The following is an 18,333-nucleotide window of genomic DNA, read 5'->3' as shown; positions in this document are numbered from 1 at the left end:
GAACAATTTGCCTTATCGCAGAGCCTTCCCAGAATTGATCTGAATTTAATCTAATTTAATCTCATTTTAACCGTCTTAAGAAATATATTTTAAAATAATCGTATTCCTTTAGAGTTATTTTAGGAGAATTTTATGTCTTTTAAAATATGTCTTGTTTCTTTATCTTGACTTGTGTGTTTTTATTAACTGCCTGTCTTATTTTGCTGCCGATGTAAAGCACTTTGTAACTCGGTTTTTGAAAAGTGCACAACAAATAAAATTATTATTATTATTATTATTATTATTATTATTATTATTATTATTATTATTATTATTATTATTATATCTTGACGGAAGAGGATTAGGGCCAATGAAAAACATTTTTAAGGTCAAAGGGTTTTTTAATTAATATTATTCTGAGATTAGTGTCAGAATTCTGAGATTAAAGTCATAATTTTGACTTCAGAATAAAAATAATTAAAAAAGAATTTGACCTTCATTCTTTTTCTTTCTTTTCATTGGCCCTAATCCTTATCCTTATATCTTGAATATGGATTATCTGTTTTATCTATTTCTGTCAGAAGCTATTGTGCTGGCTAAATGAAGTCTGGTAGAAGTAATGAAACTGTAACTATAACTTGTTTTGGTTTAGGGGCATCGTGTTAACACATAAGGAATTTTAGTGAGTTTATTCTTACATTTTTTAATCTTCAACAGGTTTTATGAAACCAAGAAAATAAACAAGATGAGAGAATTTAACAAAGTTGACTAAATGGAATATACTTTTCGAGGAACACCTAATATATGATTGCTGAAATGTTAAAGACAGTTAGTCACCGTTAGTTACACAATATGTCTTACAACAAGGCTTTTATTTTGAAGGCCGCGCCACAGGACCGTCCAATCAGAGCAGACCGATCCAGGAAGGAAGTATCACACATTTAAGTCAAATGCTGTGTGGATGTTGTTGCAAAATAATGAGCAGAACTTCCTTATAATTCAATGCACGAGCTTCCTCGTACACATTCACTTCTAAATCTGCGAGAAAGACAAAGAGAAGAGTTAAGGTAAGTGATTGAAAGCGTCTGGTGTCTGTCTTTGAGAGAGACACACCTTTAAACCAGAGAAAGCATTAGCATCCTGATGATCTACTGACAGCTCAACCTGCTCAGTGCTCTCAGGTCTATGCACCATGAAGCTGTGTGGACTTTACCTGTTCAGAGGACAGAGAAATATTAAGGCAGCAAAACAAACGATCCTCCTTTATTATGATCAGGTTATTCATCATGTCAACAGACTTCACCCCAGACTATTTGTTCAAGTAGGAAATAACTACATTTTTTTACTGAAATACTATAAAATACTACATGTATTTATAACAGTCTGTGTAGACCTAATTTAAATGTTATCTCTAAGTAAGCAACATTGTTTGATATTGATGTTGCTGTATAACATTTATTTTAATTTAATATTCAAACATGTCTTTATAGGAGGCACGGAAGGACTTGGTTTAGATTTTATTCTGTTCTTTTTATCTAAAGTAGAACCCTGCCTGGTCAGAGATGTGACTCATTGATTACTGTCATTAAAGCTGGGGTTGGTAGTCAGATTTAGATCCACTTTTTGTTATACTGGTTAAAATGATCTCTATGTTCCGATGACATCAATACATAATGTGTTCTTAAAAAAGAGGTAAAAAAAAGCTGCTATCTACAGCTGCAGTAAACCTGGGAAAACACCAACCAATCCCTGCCATCAGGAGCCAAATGATGAAACCAATCAAATCCCATCCTGCCGTTCTGCCCGCCTCCTGCAAAGCGCACATTTCATGTTTGTTTGTGTTTTTAACTTTCACTATGAGAATGTGTCGGTGTTTTCTTACCGCTGAGTGAGACATGAGTTGATGTAGTGCAAAACACAAACGATGTGCTGAGGACCGGTTTTGAATCAGTCACCATCATATGGTCGTGAATCAGCGGCGCTCGTGCATGTGAGCAGGGGCGTCGTTTTGGAGGAGCTCCGAGGGGAGGGGGGAGGGGTTAGACGGAGTCCTGAGGAAATGCTATCATCAAATTCCTGCTAGTTTGGTTGGTCAGGGGCACGCTTACTTTTGTGTTACATCACCAAGGAAACAAGGAGACCAACTTTGAGTTCTAAAATCTGATCCCATCTTCGCTTGATAACAGGTTAGAATGGCTAAATGTTCGGACAGGGTTAGTGTTCAGTGAATTGAGGGATTCAAACTATTTTCTTAAACCAAATGTCTTTGCCAATGCTCCAAAATCTCTGTCAAACTATCTTCAACAAGGCCTCCCCCTTCACTGGTACTGGGTTGTCAATAACCCTTAAGCCCAGAGCTGTTAGTGCCCTCTTTAGGTCTGCCTGAATCCTGGTTTTGCACCATTGGAAGTTATAAGAGAAACTTAGAACCTTTGTCAGCACGGCTCGATCCTACTCGACTAAATGCATACATACAAACATAGATATGTGATTTGGGTGAAGTTGCCCTTTAAGGTATCATCAATCCATTATCTTGACCACTTTGGGGTCACGGGGGGTGGAGCCAATCCCAGCTGACTTCGGGCGGAAGGCAGGGTACACCCTGGACAGAGACAGACAACCATTCATGCACACACTCACACCTACGGGTAATTTAGAGTGATCAATCAACTTGGTAAGAATGTTTTTTGGACTCTGGGAGGAAGCCAGAGTACCTGGAGAGAACCCACGCATGCACAAGGAGAACATGCAAACTTCACACAGAAAGGCACCTGGCCGACCAGGGACTCAAACCAGAAACCTCCTCACTGTGAGGCAACAGCCCTTGAAGGTGTCATGTTAATGTAAAATCAGTGTGAATTTGAACTCTCAAATTCTATCCTTTGCTCAGATGGGATACATGACGGTAGAGGAGCACAACATCAACGTGCTCCACCTGAAGAGATCCCCGGGCGTCCGGTCCTGGTCTCTCCTTGTTGGTAGGTTTGTGTGTGTAAAGGTTTCTACAGTCTGTGTCTGCACTCTCAAACATCTCTGCTCTGTCTCTGTGATTCATCCACACCAATAAGCCTCTCGTTTCCATTGCAGGTATAGCATCTGTTGGCCTAGCCGCTGCTTACTACAGCTCAGGTAAAGTGGACTGACATAATCCTTCAAACAACGTGAGACCAACAGTTAAAGTAGTGTCCTGTGTTTCTGAACTCATCCCTCCCTTTGTGCTGCTCACACAGACAGCCTCCTGTGGAAGCTTTTCTACGTGGCGGGCTGCCTCTTTGTCGCCATGCAGAACATGGAGGAATGGGAGGAAGCTGTGTTTGACAAAACCAAGAACCAGATTGAACTCAAAAGTTTCAGCTTGTATGCTTTAGTCCTAACGTTGTGGAGGAAGGGGCATGAAAAAGGTCTGTAGTTTACCTTGCAGTCTTTTATTTTAGTAATAACACGTATATAAACGTCCTGTCGTGTATCTTTCTTTCAGTTGTGTTGGATCTGACACAGCTGTGTGACATCTGCGTCCAGGAAGAGAAGGTCCGCTATTTGGGAAAGGGCTACCTGCTGATGCTGCGCCTGGCTGCCGGCTTCTCCTACCCACTGACTCAGAGTGCCACTCTGGGCAGCCGTAGGTGGGTTACATTTTTAAACTCAGTCAACACATCAATTACAAAGTCTGTCCAGGTATCTGGGGTGAAAAAGAAACACGTGCAGTTGATCTGATGTTCTCTGTGCCTCTGAACACTGCATGGTAACAGTGTGACCTCACGTCGAGCTGCCAGTGAGGTTTAAAACCTGACAATACTGTATGATACTGTAAAAACCAAACCAACAACAGTAAACAACAAACAAACAAACACAGTAAATTCAGTTTAATGTTATTAATAGACATAGATAGAGAGAGTTTAAACAAAAACATTCCTTCAGGAAGTTCATAAACTCCAGTCCAGGTTTTTCTTTCACCAGTCTGCAATAACAACTCAAACAGTTCAATAAATCAACGCATAGTTCTCAGATCAGTTCAGTTCATTCATCCAATATACAACAACACTCAGAGCAACGGGAAGAGACTTTGAGAAAGAAGAGAGAGAAAGAAAAACCCTCAAAGTTCACACATTCATCCGCTCAGTCTCAGCTGTCTTCCACTCCACTGCTGCTGTACCTCTCAAACCAGGAAATATCTGTCTTAACTGACATTATATTACACCGTCACTGATTTACCAAACAGATAACATTTTAGTTGAGTTTATTTTGGGGCTTTGATTAGAGCATAGGACAGAGAATAGAGCAGGAAACTGGGAGAGACCTCTAAGCCAGACTGGTGCCTCACATCTGAAGTTAACAAGTGGATGAAATCCAGCACACAGTCATGACATCTACTAGAACCAAGGAGTGATAGCAAACACAGTGACTGGTATAGACAGGAGATACTTAGTTGACAGACTGCACGTCGCTTTTTTTATTGCTTGCTTTTGGCTTGTTGTGTCAAACCAATGCTAAAGCTCTACATCCTGTCTCATTCTTAAAAGATGATAGTTTAAAGCCTCTGGTAACTCAAATCAACAAAACCTTTCTCTTCTTATAGTCACATGTACAGAATATTATATATATATAAGATATTAGAACTGAACTTTATTCCATTTTTGAAATATTCTCAGTCAAGTTTTTGATAATGTTAAAACCATATAAAATGGACATCATCTGGCTCGGCTTGAAGTGAGGCTGCCACAAAAACTGCTCCCCCTAGTGGCTGGCTGCAGCATAGGTGAAAAACTCCGTCTCCCTCATTCATTTGAATGTGGCTGCAGTCAAACTTTAAAAGATAATTACACATGGTATGAATGTTTCTCACATCCGTATGCTGTGGTGATATGTAGTTAGTATTTGACTGTTTTGAGTTCAAGTCCTCTTTTTTCTGAAAAGTTTCTTTTTCATTATTAGAGGATAAAAAACAGGGTTTTACATCTTGGTTTACTTTGATTGACAGTTGCTGTAGAGGGAAACTCCATAGGACCTGGGGACGGTACGCTGTAGGGTTGGAGCTTGTTACCGTGGAAACACACAAATTCTCTACTGAGCAGACTCTGGCTGCAGAAAATGTACAAGATGGCAGCGTTCTGGAACGGGATATTTTGGCTTCAAAACCGTACAATGGGAAAAAAGGCGGAGCGACGCTGTCCATTATATATACAGTCTATAGTTCTGACACTAGGTTTAAGAAGGCGGGGTTAACTTGGATATCAATGATGAAATGAAGATATAACCAATCATAAAGAAAACACTGAGTCACGCCCACAGAACTCAGACCGTCTCCTGACGTCTCAGCTAGCTCAGCTCAGCGTTAGTTCGCTGTTAGCTTGTTTGCTAATCACGCACTGCCTGTAATCTGTCTGTATATCTGTCTCTCTGCTCTTTGTGTCCCTGTCCTTGTGTGTCCCTGTCTGAACATCCTCCGCTGAAGATGACAGCTTGTTGTCATTCTTCTATTTGGGGAAACTTTGGGCCGCGGTTTAGTTGAGCCGTGGTCGAGTGGCTAAAGAAGTTTCGCATATGATCCACTCAGTTCCTCAGGACCAGTTCACTAACTTTCACCAAACGGGGCGCGGACTTGGCCTGATGGTTAAGTTGTGCGCCCCATGTAGCAGGCGGCCCTGGTTAGATTCCAGCCTGAGGCCCTTTCGCACATGTCATTCCCCCCACTCTCTCCCGGTTTCCTACTCTATCCACTGTCCTCTCCACTATCAATAAAGGTGTAAAAGCCCCCAAAAATATATACATATATAACGTTCCCAAAACAACTAATAAATGATAGAAGTCCTGGTTCTGAAGTATTTTGTGACTCAGCACTCAGAGACCATTATAAATGAATAATTTTCAGATTCTGGAGTTTTGATGTCTTTAGATTCAGAGTCAGACGGCTCAAACATGCAGGCTGTGAACTCTCTCTTGACCTGTCAATCAAAGAGTTAGGCCACGCCCACACAGTCCTGAGAAATGCTCTGACCTGTAAAATAAGATGTTTTTGAACAGAGTTTCTTCAGAGTTGTGGATGTTTATTTTCACTCAGATTTGTGTTGAAGCTAGATTACACATTACATTTTGATATTCTATGTGAAATTTACATATTCCATTTACATTTCCAGAGGCTTTAAAGCTGCTGTGAGGAACTTTTGTTTTGTATCAATTCTGGCGCCCCCTGGTGGACAAAGTGATATCTCTTATTTCTTGTCCTATACATGCAAAAGTAGTGTTTTCAACTAAAGCCTCATCCTGTTGTGTTCAACAGTCAACTTTATCAGGCAATGTGATTATTTTCCATGAAAACAGTCATATAAAGGCTGTTTCTGAAGCAAGATGTCCATCATCTGGTCTGACACCTACCCCCCCAGGGCGGTTTCAGGCATTAAAAATTACAACAGAGAAGGTGCCAGTGTTGCTGCTGATGGACTTGTTTGCTATTGAAGGTTATAAAGAGGCATCAGTACAATTTTCAGTCTGTTTCTCAGCCATTTCAAAGCTCCTCACAGGGCCTTTAAGTGTTGTGTTGGCAGCTCCTTAAATGTCCTTTTAAAGAAGCTAGAAATCAGTCAACAAACTTAAGAATACTTTTCTTGGTATCCAGAGAAAAAGGGTTGTATTGTGAACCATCACTGACACATTTGCAGATATTAAGTTGATGACATATTTGCATCTGGAGTCTTTTTACACATCGACTCGTTCTAATAGATCTTCTTCTGTCCCCTCTGTTCTCCGTCAGTGATGTGGAGGCCGTGGCCTCACTGCTGAAGCGCTTCCTGGGCCTGGAGGAGCTGCAGCAGCGCAGGCAGCAGGAGGAGGAGGAGGAAGAGGCCGAGTACGGAGAGGATGAGGTGGACGATTCTTTGGATAACAGCAGTGACTCAGAGGAGGAAGCTGACAAACACTGATCTCACTGAGACTTGCAACCTTTTTTAGGGAGCATCCAGTTTTATCATGCCCCCGTTACATATCATACTGTTAGCATGTGCATGGAACACCAAAGACCTCTTCCAGCGTCTCTGCACAGACTTTTTCTTTTTATACGTCAGGTGGTGACAGCTTAGAGACTCAAACCTTTATGTTATTAATTTTGTTTAAACTGGGGTGAAAAACATCCAATCAAATCATGTAGAAGCAAATCCTGGTGTCGTCAAGTTTAAGGTTTCTTTAAATGTTCATCTTTTATGTTACTGTAAAGATAGCCGTCTGTAAATGGACATCAAGCCTTAACCGGCTGGATCTAATGACTGTTTGAGAACACACTCCTGATTTACTGTGCCTTCCTACTGAGCTCTAATGAGTGTTTATGTGTTCAATGTAAAGTGCTTTCCCGAGGTTTCCAGGACCACCCACCCTCCCCATGATCACCTTCTGCATCATTATTCCTCCCCGCTCTGCAGTCGTGACTCCTGCATGTTCAAACTGTATTAAGGATCTTCATGTGACTCTTCCATCGCTCCACATTCACAGACTTATTGTGAACCAAAGACTGAATCTCAGGTTTTTACGTGTTGGTCTACTAAAAAAAGATATTTTGTCATCTCAGTTTACCGCCTGTGTTTATTTCATACATTTTTGGGAATATAAAGTTTTTTGTATGCAAATGTCATCTTTAAATATTTACTTTGCTTTAATCAATGCAAGTCACAAACAACAGTTTTCTATTCGGAAGCAAAATGAGGCTTAAATAAACTGAAGATAAATACAAGAAGCAGAAATAAAAGTCTTCGAAACAGTTTGATTCTGAACTGAACAAACGCTCTATGGCACCATCTCCTTCACACAGGCTCGGATTTCCTCTGTTATCCTCTGTAGAGGAGCCATCACTGGGCGGGCGTGCTCCTCTATCCACTCCTGGGCAGTTGAGTCTGGGTAAAGTTGAACCATCTCCTCCCTCAAAGCCTCCACCTTCTGTTGTAGCATTGTCAAATACCTGAGGAGATGAAACCAGACTGTGACTGTCGCTATAAACAAGAGAGAGTAAGTGTGCGATAAGTTTGGCTGTGGTGGGAATGATCTTACGTTGATGCCTGGCTGTGAATCTGCATGGTTATTAGAGGAGTCACCATTTTCCTCCGTTGGTGGTAGGGGCTGAACCATCCTCGTACAAACCTACAGACGTGCAGACGTTAAGTTGTTAGGCTGTTCATGCATCAAGAGCCAAGAGTTAAAGTAGGGGGAACTAAAAGTAACTGATTGAAAAACACAGATTAAAAGTCAGAGAAGTGATGTGTCAGGGTTGGATTTGGTGAGGCGCAGTGACTTCCTGGATTCAAAGCTTGAAATCACTGTGCCTGCTAGCTTACAAAGAAACAGTCTCAGCACCTGAATATCTAAATACACAAAAATGTTGGATTTTTCTAAGAATTCCAACATCTTCATTTTTTGATGCTTAAAGAATTACCAAGGTAGAGTATGAGGCTCACTGTGACATCTGTTAAGTTAAACTTAATAGCTGCTAGATATGGGGCTCCATTTGTAAAGTTGTGCACACTGAAAATAATGGCAACATTTCTCCACTGAAATGTCCTAAAAATGTAGAGTGTATTTTCATAAGTGACTTTTTTTTAATCACATTTAGAGCAATATTTGTGATGTTTTCACATTTAATTTTGTTGTGACAAATACATTAAAATCCACGTTAAATCTAAATGTTAAATATAAATGTTAAATGTTAAATATAAATGCTAGATGTCAAATGTTAAATCTAAAAGCTAAATGTTGAATCTAAATGTTATATCTAAATCAAAATCTAAATGTTCAATATAAATCTAAATGTCAAATATAAATGTTAAATATAAATCTAAGTGTTAAATATAAATCTAAATGCTACATCTAAATGTATATCTAAATCCAAATCTTAATGTTAAATGCTAAATGTCAAATCTAAATGCTAAATCTAAATGTGACACCTAAATGCTAAATGTTAAATATAAATATAAATGCTACACCTAAATGCTAAATGTTGAATAGAAATGTTACATGTAAAAATCTAAATGTTAAATGTTGTCCTGCGATTCTAAATATTTAGCTTATAGGCAAATTCACACTGCAGCCCAGAGGAAATACCAAAAAGCGATACAGACTCAGCAATTTCAAAAAAGCTTGTCCGTATCATAGACTGGGTCAGTATTGACTCTGAGCATTGTGAAATCTCTTAATGGCCTCCAAAAACTGGCTTTCTAACATTTTTCTGCTAAATCAATTCACATCATGGACAACAGGGAGTCCAGCTAGTAACCTGGAGGAGTCAGTACTGTGGTTGGGATATCAGTATCGCTGTATTCATGATTCTACACAATTAACTCAGCAGTATTTATATAAAAGACATCTTGCAAATTGCAAAACTTTAAAAAAAAGAAAAATTAACATCATCTACAATGTTAACATTACATTTCTGAGGAAAGAAGGATACAGCAATCCAATGAGAAAAATGTGCAAAGCACTCATCAATATTTCTGTATTTTCCGCTCGGCAGCAGTGTGAATTTGCATATCAGCTAAATACTTAGGATCGCAGAGCAACAATTAACATTCACATTTAACATTTACATTTAACCCTTATCTTTTATATTCAACATTTAACATTTGGATGTAACATTTATATTTAACATTTAGATTGATATTAAACATTTATACTTCACATACAGCATTTAGATTTTACATTTCACATTTAGATTTAACATTTAGATTTAACATTCAGATTCAACATTTCACATTTAGATTTAACATTTAGATTTAACATTCAGATTCAACATTTAACATTTAGATTTAACATTTAGATTTAACATTTAGATTTAACATTCAGATTCAACATTTAACATTTAGATTTAACAGTGATTTTAACTTAAATGTATTTCTCAAAACAAAAATAATGTGAAAATATCACAAATATTCAATTCAATTCAATTCAATTTGCTTTACTGGCATGAAGAAAGACATGTTGTTGCCAAATATTACTCTAAATGTGATAAAAAAGTTGTTTTTCTTTCAGTGTGCACAACTTTACAAACAGCGCCCCATAGCTATCTGTATCAGCATAATCAGCTAGACATGAAATACATTTAGCATGTATTGAACTCCCAGCAGGAAGTGTCAAACTATTATTAAAAGCACTAGAGCTGGAATGTTTGGATTGATGCTCATTACTCACATGTCATTTTCAAAAAATCGGATGTTCTCAGAGTTCAGGAGTGAATTAAGCTCCACGATTAACTCAGCAAGTCTTTGCCCGGGGAACAGGGAGTTGTCTGCAGAAGTCCTGAACGCCGCATGGAACACAATAAAACAAAAAGGTGAGATTCATGATACACGGTGAGCAGGAAGTGCAGTGATGAAGCAGCCTCACCTCTCCATGGCCTCCGCCTCCACTGAGGAAATACCCAGCCTCTCAGAGAGCTTGATTTGATCCTCCACGCTGAGCTGACCACGACTGAGGGTCTGCAGACAGGCTGCTAGTGATGGGAGCGCCACAGGCATCAGCTCACACAGCACTGACAGGTGGTCGTACCTGACAGAGGGAGAAACAGCAAACATGAGAGCCAGACTAACAAATAAAACACACACTTCTGGAGCAAACAACAAGCAGCTTTATTCTTTACAGGTACCGAGACCTGAGGTAACTCAAATCCTCAACACCTCCATACAAGCTTCAACCAAAGTAAAGATTACCTCTGCCAGCCTGTGATGGCGATGCCGTGCAGGTTTATACGAGCAGATAAAGAAGCAGCCACCTTCAGCCACTGCAGATGATTGTCCACATGTTTCTGAGTGCTGGGCACGCACGTGTAGACGCTGGTGGAGCCTTTAAAGGAGCTGGCTGTCCACAGGTCTGACATCCCAGCACTGCAGTACTTCTCCAACAGAGATACTGGACAACACACAGAATGCACAGTTCATCACTACTGAGGACGCACAGTTCACAGTTCCTATTAGATAATGTGTTAAGTTGTATATTAACCCTCCTGTTAAGTTGCGGGTCAAATTGACCCTTTTTAAAATCTATTTTAGGGAATATATGCCTTCCAAACCTGCTAAATGCAGCATAAAAATCTTGCAGCATGTGACTGAAGAGGTGTGGTGTTAATTTATCAACATCACTTCATGAAAAAAATAAAATTCTAAATTTAAAATAAAATAAACAAAAATCTATGTCACGTAATACTAGTGTATTTATATTTAGGGCTTTCCAATGTACATTAAAAAAAGTTTAAACATGGATTTTAATGAAAAACAAGTGAGTTATCCTCATTGAACCATGATCTGTGAGAATTAAACAACACCAATGGACTAAATCTTGATTTAAATGGTTAGTAATGGAGTTAAAAATTAGATTAAAACAAATGTGTATTGGGATTTTTTTTTGGTTCTGACACTTTTGGATAATTGAATATGCCCCGGGTCAAATTGACCCAGGAACATTGTTGCTGTTCCAGAGAAACGAACATAACAGGAGGGTTAAAGTACGGATGTCCACTGAATTCAGCCATTACCTGTTTTGTCAACATCCAGGTTCGGAGTGTAGTCCCACAACATTGGCTGGACTAGTCCCACAAGGCCGCTATCTGTCACACAGACAAGAAAAAAAACTGTCAAAACAATCTACATATTATCACCAGTGTTGGGCAAAATACTTTAAAAAAGTAATTAGTCATAGTTACTAGTTACTTTCCCCAAAAAGTAATTGAATTAGTAACTGAATTACTCCTTCATGAATGTAATTAGTTACCTGGGAAAGTAATTATTGCGTTACTTTTTTTGAAAAACCTTCAAATATGTAAATTAATTTAGATTTTTGAGTGGGTTTCACGGGCCAGTTGCATAGAGTAGAACAGCATAGACGGGTACTTCATTTAACTTAATATTTATTGGACCTCAAACCACAACTGGTAGACATACTGTAGGCCGTAATTCAAGTATTTTCTTCACTACTAAAAGTTTCAACAATAACACAACAAGTGCTTTTAGCTCAATGTACTGTAAAATAAAAAAACTATCACACAGCTTCCAGACAATTGATATAAACTGTACTTCCAAGTATTTTCAACAAAACATTCTCAGTTAAAAACTGTAAATTAAATAAATCAAACTGTCTCACAGCTTCAGACAATTGATATAAACTGTAGGTCTTCAAGTATTTTCTTCAAAGCAAAAGTAAACAGTTTTAAAATAGAACTGAAAAGTAAGACATGGACAAATCAAACATTAGCTCCCAAACATTCCTTCATCTATCTACCATCCATATACTCTGAACACTTTAACTTCAACTTCTGTTAGAATATCAGCTCTCTGTGAGAGAAGCAAGTGTGTGTGTGTGTGTGTGTGTGTGTGTGTGTGTGTGTGTGTGTGTGGGGGGGGGGGGGGTGTATGTGGGTATGTGTGTGAGGGAGAGAGAGAAAGAGGGAGAGAGGGGGAGAGAGAGAGAGACAGACCGCTCCGAACTCGTCATTATTGCATCTAGTTCTCTTGTGCGGCTGTTTGCGGCGGCGCGTTGAGGTTTAAACAACAACACCCACCTACCTGAACTCTGGCACTGATTGGCTTAACGTGAAATTGTACTCTACCTTTAGCCAATCATCATTACTTATGTGTCTGTCAGCCCTCCCTCTCACCAAAGAAAGACAGCCAACAAACATTTTATTTGCAGCTCCTGTCCTGTGCCTGGCTGAGCGAGCCAGGTCGGATGAGAGCTGTTAGATTTCAGTGCATAATAACGCGCCACATTTCTCTGTCGGTAACGGTAGCGACGTTGTAACGTTTGAAATAGTAATTAATTAGATCACCCGTTACTGGAAAAAAATAACGGCGTTACTAACGCCGTTATTTTTAACGCCGTTATTCCCAACACTGATTATCATACATTCATTCATTCAATAGTGGAGTGTGCAGCTGGTTTATCTTTATTAAAAGAGCCTGAGCACAAACTACAGAGAGAGACATGTTAAACCCTGGACGTACAGAGGAGCAGGCTTTAAGATGTTCTACTACTCATACAGAGAAGTAAAGAGAGAGCTGTTTGTCTACTTCTGAAGAGAGTCTCATTTTAAAATGTATTCTTCTCTGTTTTCTGAGAGGCTGAGAGCTTTGTGAGAAGACGGATTCCCCCTTGGCTCTGCATTCGATAGTCAGTAGCCTGTTAGCATAGCTTAGCATAGCATGCCATGAGTTAATGCAGGGGGGACACAGCCTGCCTGGTTACGTCAAAAGATACCTCAGTCAGACTCAAGGCAGCATGAAAGCCTGCTACTGAACTGGATTCCCCTTTTCTCCTTTAGTCTGTATGACTCCGTTTTAAAAAGACAACTTTAACTGTTTCATTGCTGGAGCCAGTTTTGATGTTTGTGGGGTCAACGTGCTTGATATAAAAAACACAAGTGGTATTCTCTGAACACAAAGTGATGTTGAACCCAAGCGGCAACCTCCGGTCTAAAAGTATGAGTCAAATGTGGAAGTGCTAAAAACTGCAGTTCATTGAGTGTCCACTTGAGGCTGGCTCTGGAAGTACTGCAAACCACATACACACCAATTCAAAGAAGACGATCTTTACAGCAGAAATAAACATGTTTACAGCCTGGTTCAAAAAAAAAGTGTAGTCTGGATAGCTCATTTCTCGACCGGCACAGTCTGTATTCCATTATGAGAGGCACAGCTGACTTGATTGACAGGCAGGAACACTGCAGCTGTTGGCTAGGAGGCTCAAAGCCCGCCTCTTTATGTCACAATCGCTCGTCAGCAATATGGCTCCCACCAACGATTGGCCTCGAAACAGCGCTTCAGAAACAGATGGGTGACGTCACGGATACTACGTCCATTATTTATACAGTCTATGGTTGGACCCCAGTAATAATTAATACATTTACACGCAGAGTTTATTTCAAGAGTAGGCTTCAAACTTCAAACTAGACTGCCAGGAATTTAAAATCCTTTGTCTTCTGACCTACAAAGCTCTTAATGGTTAGACACCTTCGTATCTTAAAGAGCTCATCGTGCCCTATTACTCCTCTATAAGCCAACATGCAGGCCTGCTCATCGTACCTAAAGTCTCTAAAAGTAGTATGGGAGGTAGAACCTTCAGTTATCAGGCCCCTCTCCTTTGGAATCATCTACCAGTCAGGGTCCGGGAGGCAGACACCCTCTCTACTTTTAAGAGTAGGCTTCAAACTTTCCTTTTTGATAAAGCTTATAGTTAGAGCTGGATCAGGCTTGGACCAGCTCTTAGTTATGCTGCTATAGGCTTAGACTGACACACTTGGATCCTGTCTTCCCCTCTCTCTCCTCTGTCTGCCTGTGTCTTACTTTAACTCTCCCTGTCCCATTAAAGTTACTAACCATAGACCTTTCTGGAGTCCCTGAGCTCCCTTGTCTCGTAGGTTCCTCTGGATCTCTGCTGCTGTGGACGTGACAGACTCCAGCTGCTACAACTACTACTATCAGTCTCACCACTAAATCTCTCTCTCCCTTCATCTCCCTCTATCCCTCTCTCCAACACGGTCTCAGCAGATGTGTGTCTAACATGAGTCTGGTCCTGCTGGAGGTTTCTGCCTGTTAAAGGAAGTTTGTCCTTGCCACTGTAACTTGCTAAATGCTGCAAAGTGCTCTGCTCATGGTGGATTAAGATGAGATCAGGCTGAGTCCTGTCTGTAAGATGGGACTGGATCTTATCCTGTCTTGATGTTGGGTCTTTGTTAATAATAACACATAGAGTACGGTCTAGACCTGCTCTGTTTGGAAAGAGTCTGAGGACAACATTTGTTGGGATTTGGTACTATATACATAAAGATTGATTGATGAATTAAATATAGCCCCAGCTGTATTCTTCCCTTACCTTTCAGTGTGTCCTGACTCATGCTTCTCATCATATCATCCCACATAATGATGCTCATGTGTGGCCATGCCTTCTTGATGGCTCTTGCCACCTTGGTCACATGACTCAGAAAAAGCTGCTCCACTGTGCGTCCTGGTGTGGCCAACCACAGCTTGGACTCCTCCCCCTCACCAAGGATGTACACCTTAAATAATTTAAAAGGGGAAACAGGAAAATGCACATCACTTACAACCAAAGTGCATCCACTCTTCACCCGAGACTAGACCTTACCTCGTCTGCTCCGATGTGCAGGGTTTTTAGTCCTGGATGCAGCTCCACCACCTGCCTCAGCATCTCCATCACCAGCCGTACTCCCTCCTGCTTGTGAGGATTCAGGGTGCCGACACAGTACGGCACCTCTCTCAGCCCCCACAGAGTCCGGTGCTTCAACACAAACTGTGATGGAGAAGAGACGCAGCAGGTTACAGAGACGGTGCATGTTGAGCACAGACGGCATGCAGTGAGTGTTTGCCTTACCTCCATGTGACCAAACGTCTGCACGAGTGGGATGACCTCCATACCCTTAGACTTTGCAAACTCCTGCATAGACAACACCTCCTCTCGACTGGAAACAGAGAGTAGACATAACTTATTAAACAAATTCATTTTATAACACATCAAATATTAAACTCCTGTGAGGAACTTTGGTTGGAGTCCACTTTGGGGACCCCTCCGGACTAAGCTGTACACCTTGTTTCTTTAATGATTTTGTCCTTACATGAGCATGCAGTACAAACCCTGACCCTGCTTTCTTTTAACAGTCAAATGTGTCACTATCTGATGTAAAGAAGGCTGTTTCTGAAGAAGGGTTTTAAATAAACAATCGCTCTTCATGCTGATGGTCTTATTTGCATTTGTAGTTGTGCACACCAAAAAATAACAGTAACATTTCTTCACATTTATCTCCAAAGCGTCATAAAAATTTTGAGTTAATTTACAAAAGTCACTTTTTTTTTTATCACATTTAGAGTGATCTTCCTCACATTTAATTTTGTTGTGAAAAATATATTAAGTTAAATCACAGTTAAATCCAAATTCTAAATCTAAATGTTAAATATAAATCTAAATGTAAAATATAGATATAAATGTTCAAAGTTAAATATAAATGTTAAATATAAATACAAATATTAAATTTAAATCTTAATGTTAAATGTTAAGTGTGTGAATTTGCATATCAGCTAAATATTTAGGATGGCAGAGCAACATTTAACTTCTAAATTTAACCTTTATATTTATATATTACATTCATAATTAACATTTATATCTATATTCAACATTTAGATTTAGATTTAACATTTAGCTTTAGATTTAACACTTAGATTTAATGTTGAACATTTAGATTTATATTTACAGACCCTGTGAGGAGTTTTGAAATGGCTGAGAAACAGACTGAAAATGATACTGATGCCTCTTTATGACCTTCAATAGCAAACAAGTCCATCAGCAGCAACATTGACACCTTCTCTGTTGTAATTTTTAATGTCTGAAACCACCCTGAGGGGGTAGGTGTCAGACCACATGATGGACATCTTGCTTCAGAAACAGCCTTTATTTGACTGTTTTCATGGACAATAATCACATTGCCTGATAAAATTGACTGTGGAAGACAACAGGATGAGGCTTTTGTTGAAAACACTACTTTTGCATGTATAGGACAAGAAATAAGAGGTATCACTCTGTCCACCAGGGGGGCGCCAGAATCGATACAAAACAAAAGTTCCTCACAGCAGCTTTAACATTTAGATTTAACATTTAGATTTAACGTTGAACATTTATATTTATATTTAACATTTAGTTTTATATTTAACAATTACATTTATATTCAAAATTTAGACTTAGATTTAGCATTTGGATTTAACAGTGGCTTTAACTTGATATATTTTTCACAACAAAATTAAATGTGAAGAAGATCACTCTAAATGTGATTTAAAAGAAGTGACTTTTAAAAATTCACTCTACATTTTTATGATGGAGTTAAATGTGGAGAATTATTGCTGATATTTTCAGTGTGTACAACTTTACAAACAGCGCCCCATAATAAAGAGGGATTACTGACTTCAGCCTGTTTTATGACCAGTCAGATAACTCAACAGGAAGGTCTATAATTTTATTACATGATGCAGCAGATAAAAATAAGCACACTCAACAAATAAATCAGTAATGAAAACATCAGTGTCTGTGTTCATGCCTCACACTTCACCTGTATACAGGCTGAGCTGAGGACTGCAGCAGTTTCAGCTCCCCCCCATAAGGAAACATGTCCTCATACTCCACCAGCAGGCCATCCACTCCCAGCTGAGAGAAGAACTCGATCAGCTGAGGGATGAGAAACACATTAGAGGACTGCATACAGGACATGATTGATTTAACGTCAGGCAGTAACGGGACTGTTCCTGATCACAGTGAAGGGTGCACAGAGTCATACCTGGTGGAGGTACCCGACCCTCGGGGGGGCACCTTTCAAATCAAGATGCACTAGTTTCTTCCCTTTAGGCCAAGGTTTGCACGACATCCTGCCTGAAAACACAAACAGACATTTAATGTAACAGGATGCGTTCACGTGTGTTAATGAGTGTTGGATAATTAGTGACTCACCTACAGCGGAGAACAAGTCTGATTTAAAGATGGGATCACAGAGAGGACTTCCCTATCCACAGCGAGCAGGATGCTGTGGAGATAGATCTATCCTTCTTATGTAGGCCACTTTCCTGCTGTAGCATCCAGTCCAGTCGATGCTATAGCCATAGACTGTGTGCACAGCGCAGGGTGGGTGGTTGATTACTCTGGTCTTAGATTTCAGGCATGAAGCATGCAGAGCAATGGATGGACTCAAACATGACTCTATTCACATTGTGTGCATCTTAAAGCAGAGGAACACACATGGGGGAAAGGTACAGGTGAATGTTTTTGCAGTTTAGCTCTGCAGTCGAGCGCAGGCGGCTTGAACGTGGTCCTATGACAGCGCCACTTTCTTTTCGGAGAGCCAATCAGCGTGCAGAAACGCGCCCACCCGGAAGTTGAGGCATTTTCAGGTGGTGGTTAGTTGACAGTGAGCTGTATGGTATGTTGAGTGGAGGTAAGAGGAGCGGTGTTTGAAGGCGTCCTGCACATGCACACAGCTGAAGAGTTGAAATGGCGTTACTGCGGATGAGAAACGCTCAGGGCTCTAACGCCACCGAGATAGAGAAGAAGATCAAAAGGTGAGTGGATGAAGCAGAACACGCGTGGACCACAGAGAGGTGGTCTCCTCACACTGTGCAGGTACAGGTCCAGCTGAAACCAGGGACTGAGTGTGGCTGTAATCACAGACCTACACAAGGGGAAACATGTGCTTCTGTTAGTCAGAGGAGGAAACATGACCTCATAAAGAACCTGCAATTAATTAATGATTGATTCATAATCAACAGAGTAAATACATCTGGTTAGTAAGTCAAATATCACACACATGAATTAACACGGAAATGGATCATCTGAAGTAAAAGT

General features: G+C 40.0%; 3 protein-coding genes across 4 annotated transcripts in view; 2 read left to right on the top strand and 1 right to left on the bottom strand.

The window, feature by feature from the left end:
• The first annotated feature begins 878 nt into the window (after positions 1-878).
• LOC117829741 (cytochrome b-245 chaperone 1 homolog) lies at positions 879-7,592 on the top strand. Its single transcript, XM_034707396.1, has 6 exons — positions 879-1,046; positions 2,870-2,957; positions 3,067-3,108; positions 3,210-3,380; positions 3,458-3,602; positions 6,728-7,592. Exons 2-6 carry the CDS (start codon positions 2,870-2,872, stop codon positions 6,894-6,896), a joined length of 615 nt encoding a protein of 204 aa, XP_034563287.1. The 5' UTR covers positions 879-1,046; the 3' UTR covers positions 6,897-7,592.
• On the bottom strand, positions 7,531-17,843 carry hexdc (hexosaminidase (glycosyl hydrolase family 20, catalytic domain) containing). Of its 2 annotated transcripts, none has more exons than XM_034707393.1 (12): positions 17,446-17,840; positions 17,276-17,367; positions 17,051-17,166; positions 15,328-15,415; positions 15,082-15,246; positions 14,812-14,995; positions 11,480-11,551; positions 10,659-10,857; positions 10,336-10,497; positions 10,141-10,248; positions 8,011-8,100; positions 7,531-7,921 (listed from the first exon to the last, which is right to left on the bottom strand). In XM_034707393.1, the coding sequence occupies exons 2-12, from the start codon at positions 17,360-17,362 to the stop codon at positions 7,750-7,752; spliced, it is 1,443 nt and encodes a 480-aa protein (XP_034563284.1). In that variant the 5' UTR covers positions 17,363-17,367; positions 17,446-17,840; the 3' UTR covers positions 7,531-7,749. The 2 variants fall into 2 exon arrangements, with proteins under 2 accessions (XP_034563284.1, XP_034563285.1); XM_034707394.1 differs by having other exon boundaries at positions 7,750-7,921; positions 17,450-17,843.
• Positions 17,823-18,333, top strand: part of uts2r2 (urotensin-2 receptor 2) — a 58,810-nt gene continuing 58,299 nt past the window's right edge. Inside the window, exon 1 of the mRNA XM_034707395.1 lies at positions 17,823-18,050. Coding sequence (XP_034563286.1) covers positions 17,983-18,050 — 68 coding nt within the window. The 5' untranslated portion in view covers positions 17,823-17,982. The remainder of the gene's footprint in view (positions 18,051-18,333) is intronic.

The sequence above is a fragment of the Notolabrus celidotus genome, chromosome 18, assembly GCF_009762535.1.
Source record: "Notolabrus celidotus isolate fNotCel1 chromosome 18, fNotCel1.pri, whole genome shotgun sequence".
NCBI classification, from domain to species: Eukaryota; Metazoa; Chordata; class Actinopteri; order Labriformes; family Labridae; genus Notolabrus; species Notolabrus celidotus.
This window is presented reverse-complemented; position numbering and strand designations above follow the sequence as displayed.